Here is a 12,810-nt window from a genome sequence, read left to right as displayed (position 1 = left end):
GGGTTATTTTGAAGGAGGTCCTTTAATCGGTTTCTCAGTAGGCAGTTAATTGATCAATAAGAGGGAAAATGGTCGCTTTGGCCTGAGGGAATGGGCCTCACCTATATGACAGCTGTATGTCCATATCCGGTAACCGTCGTAGCGACATCGACACTTCATGATGTTGTTCGTGTAGTCAGACTCCGCCACCTCGTATGTGGGATTAATTACTACCTGTGGGGTAAAATTATTATTTTTAGTTCTCAGGACCCCTGCCCAGTTAAGCTACAGGCTGTGTTTTCATAAAGGAAATGCCATCCATTCATTTTCTGTCATTCAGGGTTGTGGGGGAACCGGAGTCTATCCCAGAGGCTATGGGTGCAAGACAGGGAACAACCCAGGATTGGCTACCAACCCATCGCAGGACACATTTACACACCTATGGGCAATTTGGCAACTCCAATTAGTCTCAGCATGATTTTGGATGGTTACCCCGAGAAAACCCCACGAGGACATGGGGAGAACATGCAAACTCCACACACGTGGAACCCTGGCAGAGACTTGCGTGAGGCAACGGCGCTAATCACTGCATCACCATGCCGCCCCCTAAAGGAAAGGAAATGACCAGTGCCATATTGGTCTGGATTTCGAAAAAGACCAGGAGGTAACCTGGAATATGTAATCCCCGGGCTTGACGTCCGTCACATCTATCCACTGGCAGTCGATGTCGTGCCGGTATGAATCCCAGCAGCCCACGGTGATGCCCTGAGCGCCAAAGTTGGCGCAGGCGTACCTCTTTTCAATGCCTGTTGGACACAACATGAAACGTACCAACTGTAAGGGTGCAGTGATGCAGAGTCCCCTTTCAGGTGGGAGGTGGGTGTTAGAAATGTGGTATTATTCTGCAGTTACTCACTGAGTGGTTTCCATTTACTTTCTGTAAAACCGCACAGTACTCTCACCCACATTATTAATAGGTACTCAGCTTCCCAAAGAAAAGTGCTTCCACAAAGCTTCCACTAGAGGGCACTCTAGGTTCATAGCCACCAGGAAGAATCATATGAAAGTTATAGTGTATTGGGTGGGTGGGACTCTTACCCTCGTCACAGTCTGTGTCCTCCAGACAGAAGCTGGCCTTGTGCCCCTCCGCCACCTTGGTGCCATTGAGGCTGAAGAGGTCGTAGTGTGTGAACACCTCCATGCTGTGGTAGTGCCTGTAGGGGGCGACACTCCTGCTTCAAGAATTGCACAGTCTTGACCGAAACACACCTGCACCATTAGTGCATCATTGATTGCATTAGACTAACACTGAGTGGACTCTTCTATACATCAAACCAAGAACACAGTTTCCTTTTTTATTATTGCCTTGTTTTGGGTGGCAGAAGCTGCCAGTTGATGATAATATCTGAAGGACAGCTTTGTGGTTGGTAAGGTATAAAACTGAATATACACACAGTGGATTGTGGCAATAAGTGCTGAACCTTTGGAAAACGTCACAAACAGACCATAATAAACGTACAAATAAAACCACTAAAACCCACTTTCCAGGGATGAGCCTAGAGTACTGACAGAGTCAGTACAGAGAGGTGGCGTGCCCCACTGCACCCCCAGCCCTGCCCCTCTCCTCCAGGCGTGACCGGGGGGGCGGCGCTGGCTCATCGCTCACCTGTGACACTCGTGCCAGATCCAGGAGTGCTGGGTGGCGCGGGGTCGGAAGTCCGCCTGTCCGTTGTTGTGAATCTGGGAGGAGAAGCGCAGGAGGCGCCGGTAGCCGCTGGCCGTTGTTGCACTGGCCGTGCTGGACAGGCAGTTCTCCTCCTGGGCGCACTGCAGCATGAACATCGGCCGGTCCTCCAGGTAGGTGGTCTGCTCCACCACCTGTGCATTCAGGACCAGGTCCGGGGCGGCTGGGGATGGGGGGGAGGTCAGAGGTCACGGGGGGACAGTGGTCCTGGTTACTTTCCAACAGCCATTCATAAATAAGACATAGACCTGACAGGGCCTGTATAGGGCATGAGCATAAGGGCCTTGTGTCCCGCCATCTATATCTACCATTCATTTCCTTCCCATATTAGAGAATGGGCAGCTGAGATTTTTAAAATTTACTATTTACTGCATGTTTCAGCTGGACGGCGAAAAGCTGGGCGATCGTGTGTCACCACGGAATTATGAAGATAAAGATGTGCCCAAAACTGCAGAATAACCAACCAGATCCTGAGATCGATGTCCACCAGGGTTGGGTACCATGATGTTTGAACTCATCATGTAGGAGTCCATCTGCTCTGGTTTGATATTAAATCACGCCAAATGCTTCATCAGGTGTGGCTGCATAAGCTTAAGAGCGGAGACCTTTTGCTCACTGTTTGGTCCCCCCCCCCCCCCCCCACTTCAAAAATCTCTCCTGCACCCCTGAGTCACAGTACAGGTATGTTAGTGCAACGTGAGGTGAGATTTAGCTCGATGCCAGAGGGAAGTGAATCCTTACATTCTGAACAGGAGACTCCGGCGGCAAAGCGACCCCCTCCCCGGGGGCAGTGGATGTGCTTCCCATGGTGCAGACAGTGTGACAGTGACATCTCTGTGCCCGAGCAGCGCACCCCACTCATGACGACGTCATCTGCGCTTGTGTCTCCCGGCCAGTACCAGGTTTCCTGCGGGAAGTCAGGGGAAGGAGCACTGAGCACCTTTCTCCACTACAGACACCGACTAATATTCCACTATTCTGCCACAAGAGGGCGCTTCACATTAAGGCTTAACTGTAACATCAGCACGTGGAGGACCCAGCTGGTACATGTGTAGAGAGTTTGTCACATCACCGTTTAAACAGTGCATTATTGCATTATCCAAGCTGACCACTTTGTTTAACCATTCATCCATTTCACTGCTTATCCTGGACAGGATCCCATCCCAGCCAACACGACACATGGCTGGGTTACACCATGGATGGAATTCCAGCCCATCGGGCAATTCAGACAGCAGTAAGCCTAACAGAATGTCTTTGGGCAATGGGAAGAAAGCGTAGTACTTGTGGAATTCTGTGCCACACTAGAGAAAGCACAGACTCTACACACACAAAGGGAAGCAGAATTCAAACGCACAGTGCCACCCAATTTTAAATCACTTGATTGATCCCACCCCCCAGCTCTCTTCTTTTACTCCAACGTCATAGTGCATGGCCACCGACAGAGAGGTTTAGTCTTTTTTACGGCCAGTTAGTCCCTTGCTGCGTAAAGTGGTCGTCTCCCAGCTGGATGACAGCCCGGCACTTCGTGTGCCCCTGCATTACTCCCCCGTATCGCGAACACAGCGAGGGTCCGGGTCTCGCTCCGCGTAAAAGTTTCCAAGCGCCTTGCAGCCTGCTTAACCGTTCAGCCGCGCGCACGGCCGTGCCACTGAGGAACTCCGCTAATTACGTACCCCCACATCTGGAATTGTGTTTGTGGTTGCATCCTGGCCACGCTGCCCTGGAAACCAGCACTTTATCGCTTTTTTCTTATTTTGATGGGTAAATGTGATCATAGATCAGTGGGGAATTACACCTGAGTTACTGGAAGTTCTGAGCAATGGAAGGTCTGAGGAAGTCTCTCCATGCACAGACATCATCTGATAGGCCTTCAGAATACAGGGAAGAACCAGGAATCTGATCCTATTAGCTACGTTAGGCCCTAACTATATTTGACAGTCCCTAATGTGTTTCTTTGAGAAAAAAAAATGCCTTTGTTTAATCCACTTAACTGGCATCATGATAGCGGTGTTACTCAACCATCCTATTAAAGCTTTCAGTTTCGAACTGTCCAGCTAAAATCCCCCAACTTTTTCTGAAGACTGAGCTAGTGGGTATTAGCATTACCAAACTAAAATCAACAGATCTTTGTGTCTTGCATTTATAATAGAAAATTTTGCTGAAAAGACTTTTTATGAATGTAAGCTTTTCAATAAAATAACACAAATTTTAATCTATTTGTGTTAAAATTAGTCCATATGTATCTATTATTAACACACAATGAATAATGACTACAGGTGAAAAGTGAAGTGAATTATACTGCTTGAGACCAAAACACTGAACTTCTGCAACATTAAAAACCATAATTTTCTCTGGCTATAATAATCTTCCATACCAAAATTAATTGAGATTGCTTTCCTTTAGAATGTAGTTCCTAAGACCACAGACCAGACGTCATGATAAGGACAGTGACTGCTTGCTGAAATATTCTGTCATTTCCTTTTATGACACACATTCCAGGAGCCGTTCTCCACCACCCACCCACTCCGATGTGCTCTGATGAGATCAGGCAGTAATGGAAATCCCTGCATTCGCAGGACCTGAATCACGGCACGTAGCAGGCGGCCAGTGAAAGCAGCTCTCTGTGTGCTTCTCTGCAGACCTGCCGTGTCCTGAAACCTCGGCGACCTGAATCACGTGGCCTCCTCTCCAGAGACACCCAATTCTCATCCGAGCTACCAAGCAAAACTCCAGGATAAACTTACCAACTGAATCAAAGACGCCTATTATTTAGAAAATGCAGACAGTTTACAAGCTCTACATTTCTGTTGTTTTAGCTGTAAAGATACTCTGAGATGGGGTAATTACTCTGTAATGGGGTATCAGACTCTAGGATGCGATATAAAGTGTGGGACAGCATAATAGCTGAATGCACAGTAGAACTGTTATACCCCAAGGGCTGGTACTTCATATTCACCCAGTGTCTGTGTGGGGAGTTTGCTTGTACTCCCTGTGTTGTATGGGATTCCTCTCAAAGCCCTAAGGCATGCAGACATGTGATGTATTTGTGTCCCGTCCACAGTCCAGTTTTAGTATCTCTAAGCAAAAGTGTTAGAAGTTCCCTGTGGACAGTAACAGGGAAGGATGCCGTTGGACGTTACCTGGAAGGCGTGACTGGCGTATCCCAGGCCCAGCTGCCGGCAGACCACCATCGCCTCCAGTGTCCCCCAGCTGTCACTGCACACAGTGCCCCACGCCAGCGAGCCGTTCCGCTCCACCAGGACCTCCACCCGGCCCTCATAGGGGTTCCGGCCCCCGCCCAGCCGAACCTGGGGGGAGAAGCACATGACCGGGGCGTCACCCTCAGTGGAGGGTGGGGCAGGGGAAGCGTGTCTAGACCCGTCATCACAGAGATGCAGATTCAGGTCATACAAAGGGTCAGTGCTGTTGTACCCTTGAAGGACTTCAACCGTGAAGGAACACTGTGAGATTTACCCAGAAGAGGAAGCCAAGAGAAACTTATAACTATTAAGTTTTGGGGGCAGCGTGCATCTGCTAAAAAAGTCAAATGCAGAAATTCAGCTACCCCAGATATCACTATATGTGCTAAAATACGCAGTGTGTCTTCATGGTTCCTCACCCTATCCTTGAAGCCCATGGCTGGCACGTTGCACCTGACGGCAGCGTCTTCCTCGTGGCTGCAGCCCAGAGCGTCCTTGTTGAAGAAGCACTCGGTGATGGACTTCTCGAACCCTGAGCACTCCACCTCGTTCATGTGGACGGGACCCATTCCTGAAGGCAGAAAGACACAAGAGACCTGTGTCAGCCCAGAGCATGTTCGAGCAAAGTATGATTTTGGCTACACGAGTCACCGTGGGTCTGACCAAGAATCACCCCGCTTCCAAGATGACACTTTCAGCCATCAGTGTTGTATCAGTACTACATTGATAGACAATCCTGATACGTGCAAATAAAAGTTTGAATATTGCTATTTAATCTGCTTCATGGCTTGTCTGTTTGGATCAGACGGGACTCTTCAAGTCCTCTCTCTCCCTTGGCTTACAGACCAGTCCATTCCAGACATCTCACATCCTTCCCCTTGTCGAATTCAAAGCCTCGTAAAAAAACAAAAAAAAAAACAGACTTTCCACCATACCCTCTCAGGGTTCCCGGGCCTTTGGGTTCTGTTTCCATCGTGTTATTATTATGTAATTTACTGCCCTCTTACTCCAAAGGATAAACTTTCACGTAGTCTCATAGCCTTCTTGTAGCAGCTTGAGCGACGGGACGGAAACAACAAAACCTTTTTTTTTTTGTTTTCACCGTCTGGTGAAGGGGGAGGGAGCTCTCACAAAAGCAGTCGATCAAAAACAAGCGTTAAACTCTGTCTAACCACTTCAAAGCCGCGTTGCGCATGTTTTGCCAGGGTGTCGCTCGCATACCTGCTTCAGCCATGTGCGTTTCATCATCTAACACAGTCGCCTGTAAAACTTCCTTTGCCCTCGAAGAAAAACACTGGCCTGTAGGCTAATTACGAAAACCTCATTCCCGAGGGTGATAATTTGCTGGTGGGCGGAGCTATAAATTACACAGCTGAAACTAACTGTATTGCTTTCATTTTACAAGGGATATATATACTTTTCTCTCTTGTAAGTTAGTAAAAAAAATGCAACGAAATAACCTTCTTAGCAATGCCCTCAAGTTCTCCACATTACTATGGTAAATGTGGGACTCCCCGACTGTCCCAGCCCAACAAAAATGGCAATAAGTTGTAGAAACTGTAACGCAAGCAAGCATTAACAATTAGAAGAAAGTGGCGACAAAACACAGACCAAAAGACAGTAATTGTGGAGCACTGTTAAAGGGCCAGCGTCCACAAAGGCGAGGCCATGGTTAACCATGCTGGAAACAGTAGAGACTGGCTGTTTGCAACATCGCAGTGCTGCAACTGCGTTTTCATCACTGGAAAAAAAGGACACAGTGTTCCTCTAGAATCAGTGCCACCTCTAGTTCTGCTTGCAACGTTATTTGCATATTATGAGTGTTTCATCTAATGGTTCTCGTGGAGAGATTTCAGCTGACATGGGAAAATTTCTAGCAGATTGTGCTTATTGCCAGTTTCTGGAATAAACAAAAATTACTGAGACCCCAAAATGGACCTTACAGACCTTCTTGGCAAGGAAAACCTCCCTAAATCCATTTGGTTTATTGATCCCGTCAGGTTTATGTGCTTGTTGTGGGTCAGGAGAGGAGGGTGGAGATCAGTGAAATTTTACGGCTTTGAATGTGTAACTGCTCTGTGGGGGGGGGGGGGGGGGTGACCTCACTGACAGCCTTATGACTTGACTTAGCTTGAGAAGAAGAAGTATTTCAAGCGTCCAGCTACTAACAGCCTACATTTGTCAAATTCATAAGTGATTAGGAGACTTACATAAAAAGGTCATGCACGTGGGCAAAAGGCTTCACTTTCTGCACGTCACGCACAGAACATCCTGCTGGTACCAGGAGTAATGGCTCCCGCCCACGCGGCCCATCCATCACACATCTGGATCCTCCTTCCCCCGGCATTTGGCCAGCAGATGCTGGCATAACATATAACAAATGTCCCTAATCTTGCACTATACTGTTCCTTCCTCTGTTCCTTCAGCAATAAGGCCAGCTGTCTGTAAGCCATTAGCCTTAGCCTGCTGCCTGATTGTCTGCAATGGGTTGAGAGGATTACAGCGTGCGGCTAATCGCCGATCGGCAAAAACCTCTCTTCGTAAGACATTTCCACTTAGCAGAAATGACACTTGACTAACGGGTCATAAACTGTAACAGTTAGCGTGTAGCAAGAAATTACAGCTAAAGAAACAAGGTAATCTTAAGCCCCTGGCATCAATAAATAAGTATTATCTGATCAGCGATATTGTGATAATTATCATAATAACGCACAATATCATTTTTTCTTGTCCGATACAAATATTACAATTATGAGTATGAACAGAAATCTTTCTTCAAGTTCAAAATGTGCAATCTGTTGCCAAATTAAATATAAAAATAAATCATAAAACATCACTGTCTACCCCTACTAACGATTTCTAGTCATTGAAGAGTACATGTAAGTCTCCAGCACATAAAACTTTTAAGTAGTAATTAACCAAACTTTAGAAAGAGTCTGTAGTCATCTAGTCTGTATTATGTTTACTGTGTTCAGACTTCACAACCAGCCTGACATACTTTGCATTCTGGAGTTTAGCTTTTTTCTTCCTTCAGCGTAAAGTACAGTAATCCCTTCGTATTTGCGAGGGTCAGGGGCGAAGGACCCCGTGAACGTGAAAATTTGCAAATACTTAGACCCCCCTAAGCCTTACCCATAACAGTCTGCAGGCCTGAACGATGACATAAAAAGTCGATTTATTACCAATTTCTAAACAACCTGTACTGTACTGCACACTTTGTGTGTCATTGCATATAATATAAATTATGCCCTTGTATATACAAAGTTACTGCTGTACGCACTGGGAGCACGACGCTTTGGGCTCCTTATTAAAAACGCAAAATTAACGGCACTGAAAAGACTAAAGGTTAATGCGATAAATGCGAGATTCCACGGTCACAAAGAGGTGCTATGTACCCAAGCCAAGACTTTTAATACTAACCACTAATGTTCATATACGATTTAATGTTATCAAATCATTTTCAGTATTATTTTTGGCTTAGTCTGCGAGTTACTGCAACATTTCGACAAGCTCCAAAAATACTCCTGTTTAATTGTTCATGGCCAACTTCGAAAAACAGCCAACACCGCGAATGTGAAATACGCTAATGCGACGTGCATGTGCTGTTTGACCTATCACTAAGGGAGAATTGGATTGGTTTCTTCCTCCTACTGGGTATCGGATTGGTAATCTCTAATAATAATCCATCCAACTTGCATACCTGCTTGTCCTCTGCAGGGCTAGCCTATGGGGCTCCCTCCCACACCGGTGAATCACACATGAACATCTATGGGTAATTTGTTAACTCCAGTTAACCTCAGCATGTTGTTGACCTGGGGGGGGGGGGGGAACCAATGAACCTGGAGGAAACCCCAAGGGGAGAATGTGTAACTTCACACACAAAGAACCAGGGTTTAACGTCAAACCCTGGGGCCTCATCCATGAAGCAGGATTTCTTGCTTAGCCGAATAACTTGGTAGGTTTAAGGTAATCTAGGCTAATCTAGGTGAATGACGATAAAGTCAATTTAGGTCTGACTACCTTAAATCTGGTCTCCAGCGGGGTGAGGTGCTATCCACCCTGTTAGCCACCCTGCTAGCCACCCTGCTAGCCACCCTGTTAGCCACCCTGTTAGCCACCCTGCTAGCCACCCTGCTAGCCACCCTGCTAGCCACCCTGTTAGCCACCCTGCTAGCCACCCTACTGCTGCTAATAATAATGACGAAAAATCAAATTTTGTTCAGGGCTGCAAATGAAAGTTATCATTAAAGCTGATGGGAAAAAATGTGATTTTTAGCGCAAAACTAACCATTTATTAAACTTCACGTTGAATCTTTTAATAATTTTGGGAACATTAAGAAAAAAAATCAACATTGAAGAGGGCAAAGCTGCACTCCAACAAGGTCCAATCCGCTGGCCTCCGTCTATATTTAAACCCTGGTTATCTGACACATCTTACACAACTTCCAGGAAATTCAGTTTACCTTTCTTAAATATTAGCACTAAAAGTGGTCTATTTGGAGAGCTTCAAATACATTCATCCTTTCCTTCAGGAAATAAATGATACATTTGTTTTATGTGTTTGACAGTGACCCAAGGGACCCCACAAAGGCCCGCGAGGACAGTAACGCTGGTGTGACAGACAGGCCACCGCAACGGAGTTGTTCGCATGTTGCTAGCAACAGATGGAAACGGAAACAGACATCTGGAAAGTATTTAAAAGCCCCCACTGAAAAGTCTGGCTGTGAGAAATCGGCTCACAGGCAAAGATGGAGCTCAGCAGGGATTGAGTAACCGCAGAGGTAGAGCATACAAACAGAGGTAATGCAGAGAGACCTTTGACAATACTGATCATTCTTAGGACTAGAGCTAAGGCTCTGTTTAGATTCTTCTAATTGATGTTCAGTGGAGATAAATAATTTCCCCTGTGGGATTAAATAAGTGTGATGCAAACAGTGGCAACATCACATGTCCAATAGTTTCAATTTGTACAGCGTAATGTTTTAATAAACATGACCCAGTAGCAGGAAGGGATGTGCGTGCTCTTTCAGTGGTACCTTCCCCTCCTCTCGTGAGGAATGAGTGCACGGGGAACAGGAGCGCAGTCCTGTGAAGGTGACAGAGACAGGCTCACCCTGTCCCAGACGCGCCCCGGTCAGGGCCTCGCGGGCGCTGCCGAAGCCCAGCTCCCTGCACACCACGGTGGCCGAGCGGAGGCTCCAGTTGTCGTCACAGATGGTCCCCCACTCGCCGTTCTTCAGCACCTCCACGCGGCCCTCACCCACGCTGGCACCTCCCTTCAGCCGCACCAGGGGTTGCTGTGGAGGGGGAACCATTTCAGGAATTAGGATCTTGGAGATGGGGGGGGGGGGCGGCATGAACAAGTAGGTCTGCTGGTCCTTCTCTGCCCCGAGTGGGACCAGCTACACTTCATTGGTCACATCCTGCCCCAGGTTCTCCAAAGCCAAGTCGTACATCAAGAGCGACACCACGTACCCATTGGCCGACCAGGAAGAGGCCCGACATGCCAGTAACCAATAAGGAGGCAGCTGGCTTTAAAAAAGCTGACGTCTCTGATGTGTAGCCACATCAATATTAAGCATGCTAAGAAAAATGAAATAAACACCAGCATTTCTATGGAATACTCTGTTGGCTGCGGTCATCATCGAGGTCAAGACCTTTTGGCCTGTTGTCATGCAGCCCGTTTGCCCTCTGAATTCTCATGAAGTCGCTTCACATTCCCAGCAATGGCTGCTTCCCCCGTTTCTATCCACACAATCGTCTCGACACAAGATGCGGTGGTTCTGCCAACTGTCAGCGTTTTGTTAACCATCCTGACAAATGTTTAGCACTGAAATGTATTATCTTCTCAAAATGGAAACATGCGTCTTATTTGTAGCGAGCAGCCAGTCCACTATAATCAGATAATGAAATGAATTTTGCTGTTTCTAGGACAGCTATTGAAGTTGAGTTCTGTAGAGATGGAAGAGGAAGCTGAAAATGTGCCATCTTCATAAATCTCCAGGATTGCAGTGATTAAGAAATGCGGTCTGGGTGTATTCTTGTATTGCAGTTACAAAATAACTCCCCCACTGGAAGCATTTTCCAATTGTTATGACTGACAGCTGCTGAAAATCGTGGAAGGACAACAGTTCACGAGAGTGCAGATCGGAGTCAGTATTCCCAAGGCTGTGTGGGTTTGGATCGTGTGTCTAACTGAGTGCTTCCTGATAGTGTCTGACGTAACAGATCATGACCAAGAGCAGGAAAGGTGCCTGGAAAGTGGGCTGACATGGGACACCGCCCCCCCCCCCCCCCCGCCCTGTGTCAAAGTGACGAGACCCCAGGTCAGGGGCAGGTGCCTGTAATCACGTTTATCTGGCCCCCGTCAGATAAGGATTCTCTACGGTGACTTTAACGTATCTCAGAAAAGCCACCAGCTTTAGGGGAACAAGGACAAACAGCCTCCATGTTATGATCAAACAAAGCAGCCACTTCTGAATAATCTTGAAATGAGTGACGCTTATACAGCACAGCCAGGAACATGTTTCCATACCAGTTTTGGCTCCAGCTCTTGTACGTTTCTGACTTTTGATGTGCTGACTTGTAAAATGATTCATTCAAAGGAGCAGAAGGATGATAAACTTCACTATAACGATACTCAGCCAGTGAGCTTCACCCATGTGAGCATCAGCCTGCAGTTTTTGCTCATGTGTGATCATCTTAATCCCCTTTCCAGGTCAGAGACAACACAGGACAGGGTCCCACAAAAATTTCCAATCCCGGAGTGGGCTGGGGGGGGGATGCAGATGATAAAATTTTGCAACCTGGAGCCGAGGGGGTCGTGGATCAAACATGTGGCCGGGATTGCATCGTATTTGTGTCCAGATGCAGAGTCTGCCAAAGGAGTTCCCTGCCATAGCCGTCACTGAGGCACACAGGGAGGCCTGCCGTGCCTCTTCCCTGCCATAGCCGTCACTGAGGCACACGGGGAGGCCTGCCGTGCCTCTTCCCTGCCATAGCCGTCACTGAGGCACACAGGGAGGCCTGCCGTGCCTCTTCCCTGCCATAGCCGTCACTGAGGCACACAGGGAGGCCTGCCGTGCCTCTTCCCTGCCATAGCCGTCACTGAGGCACACGGGGAGGCCTGCCGTGCCTCTTCCCTGCCATAGCCGTCACTGAGGCACACAGGGAGGCCTGCCGTGCCTCTTCCCTGCCATAGCCGTCACTGAGGCACACAGGGAGGCCTGCCGTGCCTCTTCCCGCTTCCTGTCTGTCATGGGCTGTGACATGTTTACGGGCAATGTGTGCTCCTCAATTTGCACCTGTTTCTGAGCTGGGATGGGGAAATGACTCCATTAGTATATTTAAAGTAAGAGCCTTCAAACACGTGTGAGAGTGTGTGTGGGTGCGTGTGCTTTTTTGTAATTGATACCTTGTGGGGATCAGATTTCTCCACAATGTGATTAAAAACTTTTTACCTTTGGACATTTTTCAGTCCCCACAAGGAGAAACTCAACTTTATAAAAATCTGTGAATGCAATCAAAAAACTAAAAATGCTTAAAGTCTTGTATTTCATTTGGTTACGGTGGGGTTGGGTGGGGGTTGTGTGTGTGTGTGTGTGTGTGTGCGTGCGTGCGTGAGAGGGAGTTCCCCGAGACTCACCTCTAGCCGGTAGGCCTTCCTGAAGCCCGTCACTGGGCTGGGGGCAAAGGCCCTCCCGGGCACACAGCTCACCACCGCCGGCATGCCCAGGCTGCAGGTGGCATTGCCCTTCCGCGTGGGCGGCGGTCCCAGCTTGCAGCCTGACACGTGAGCCTCGTTCCCTGTGCAGTTCATCGAATGGCCCCAGTATTTGTTCTTCCTCCTGAGAGCCACCATCCTGGGAACATGGAGTAGGGGGGGGG

At 47.8% G+C, this 12,810-nt stretch overlaps 1 protein-coding gene across 1 annotated transcript in view; it reads right to left on the bottom strand.

The window, feature by feature from the left end:
- The window catches only part of LOC111841119 (lysyl oxidase homolog 2A-like), a 35,795-nt gene that overhangs the window by 3,248 nt on the left and 19,737 nt on the right, over window positions 1-12,810 (bottom strand). The window contains exons 5-13 of the mRNA XM_023806619.2: window positions 12,569-12,785; window positions 10,037-10,220; window positions 5,343-5,494; window positions 4,864-5,031; window positions 2,465-2,630; window positions 1,646-1,886; window positions 1,078-1,193; window positions 649-785; window positions 102-213 (exon numbers count right to left, since the gene is read on the bottom strand). Coding sequence (XP_023662387.2) covers window positions 102-213; window positions 649-785; window positions 1,078-1,193; window positions 1,646-1,886; window positions 2,465-2,630; window positions 4,864-5,031; window positions 5,343-5,494; window positions 10,037-10,220; window positions 12,569-12,785 — 1,493 coding nt within the window. The remainder of the gene's footprint in view (window positions 1-101; window positions 214-648; window positions 786-1,077; window positions 1,194-1,645; window positions 1,887-2,464; window positions 2,631-4,863; window positions 5,032-5,342; window positions 5,495-10,036; window positions 10,221-12,568; window positions 12,786-12,810) is intronic.

This window comes from Paramormyrops kingsleyae, chromosome 7, assembly GCF_048594095.1.
Source record: "Paramormyrops kingsleyae isolate MSU_618 chromosome 7, PKINGS_0.4, whole genome shotgun sequence".
Lineage (NCBI taxonomy): Eukaryota > Metazoa > Chordata > Actinopteri > Osteoglossiformes > Mormyridae > Paramormyrops > Paramormyrops kingsleyae.
The sequence above is the reverse complement of the archived record's forward strand: the minus strand, read 5'-3'. Positions and strand labels throughout refer to the sequence as shown.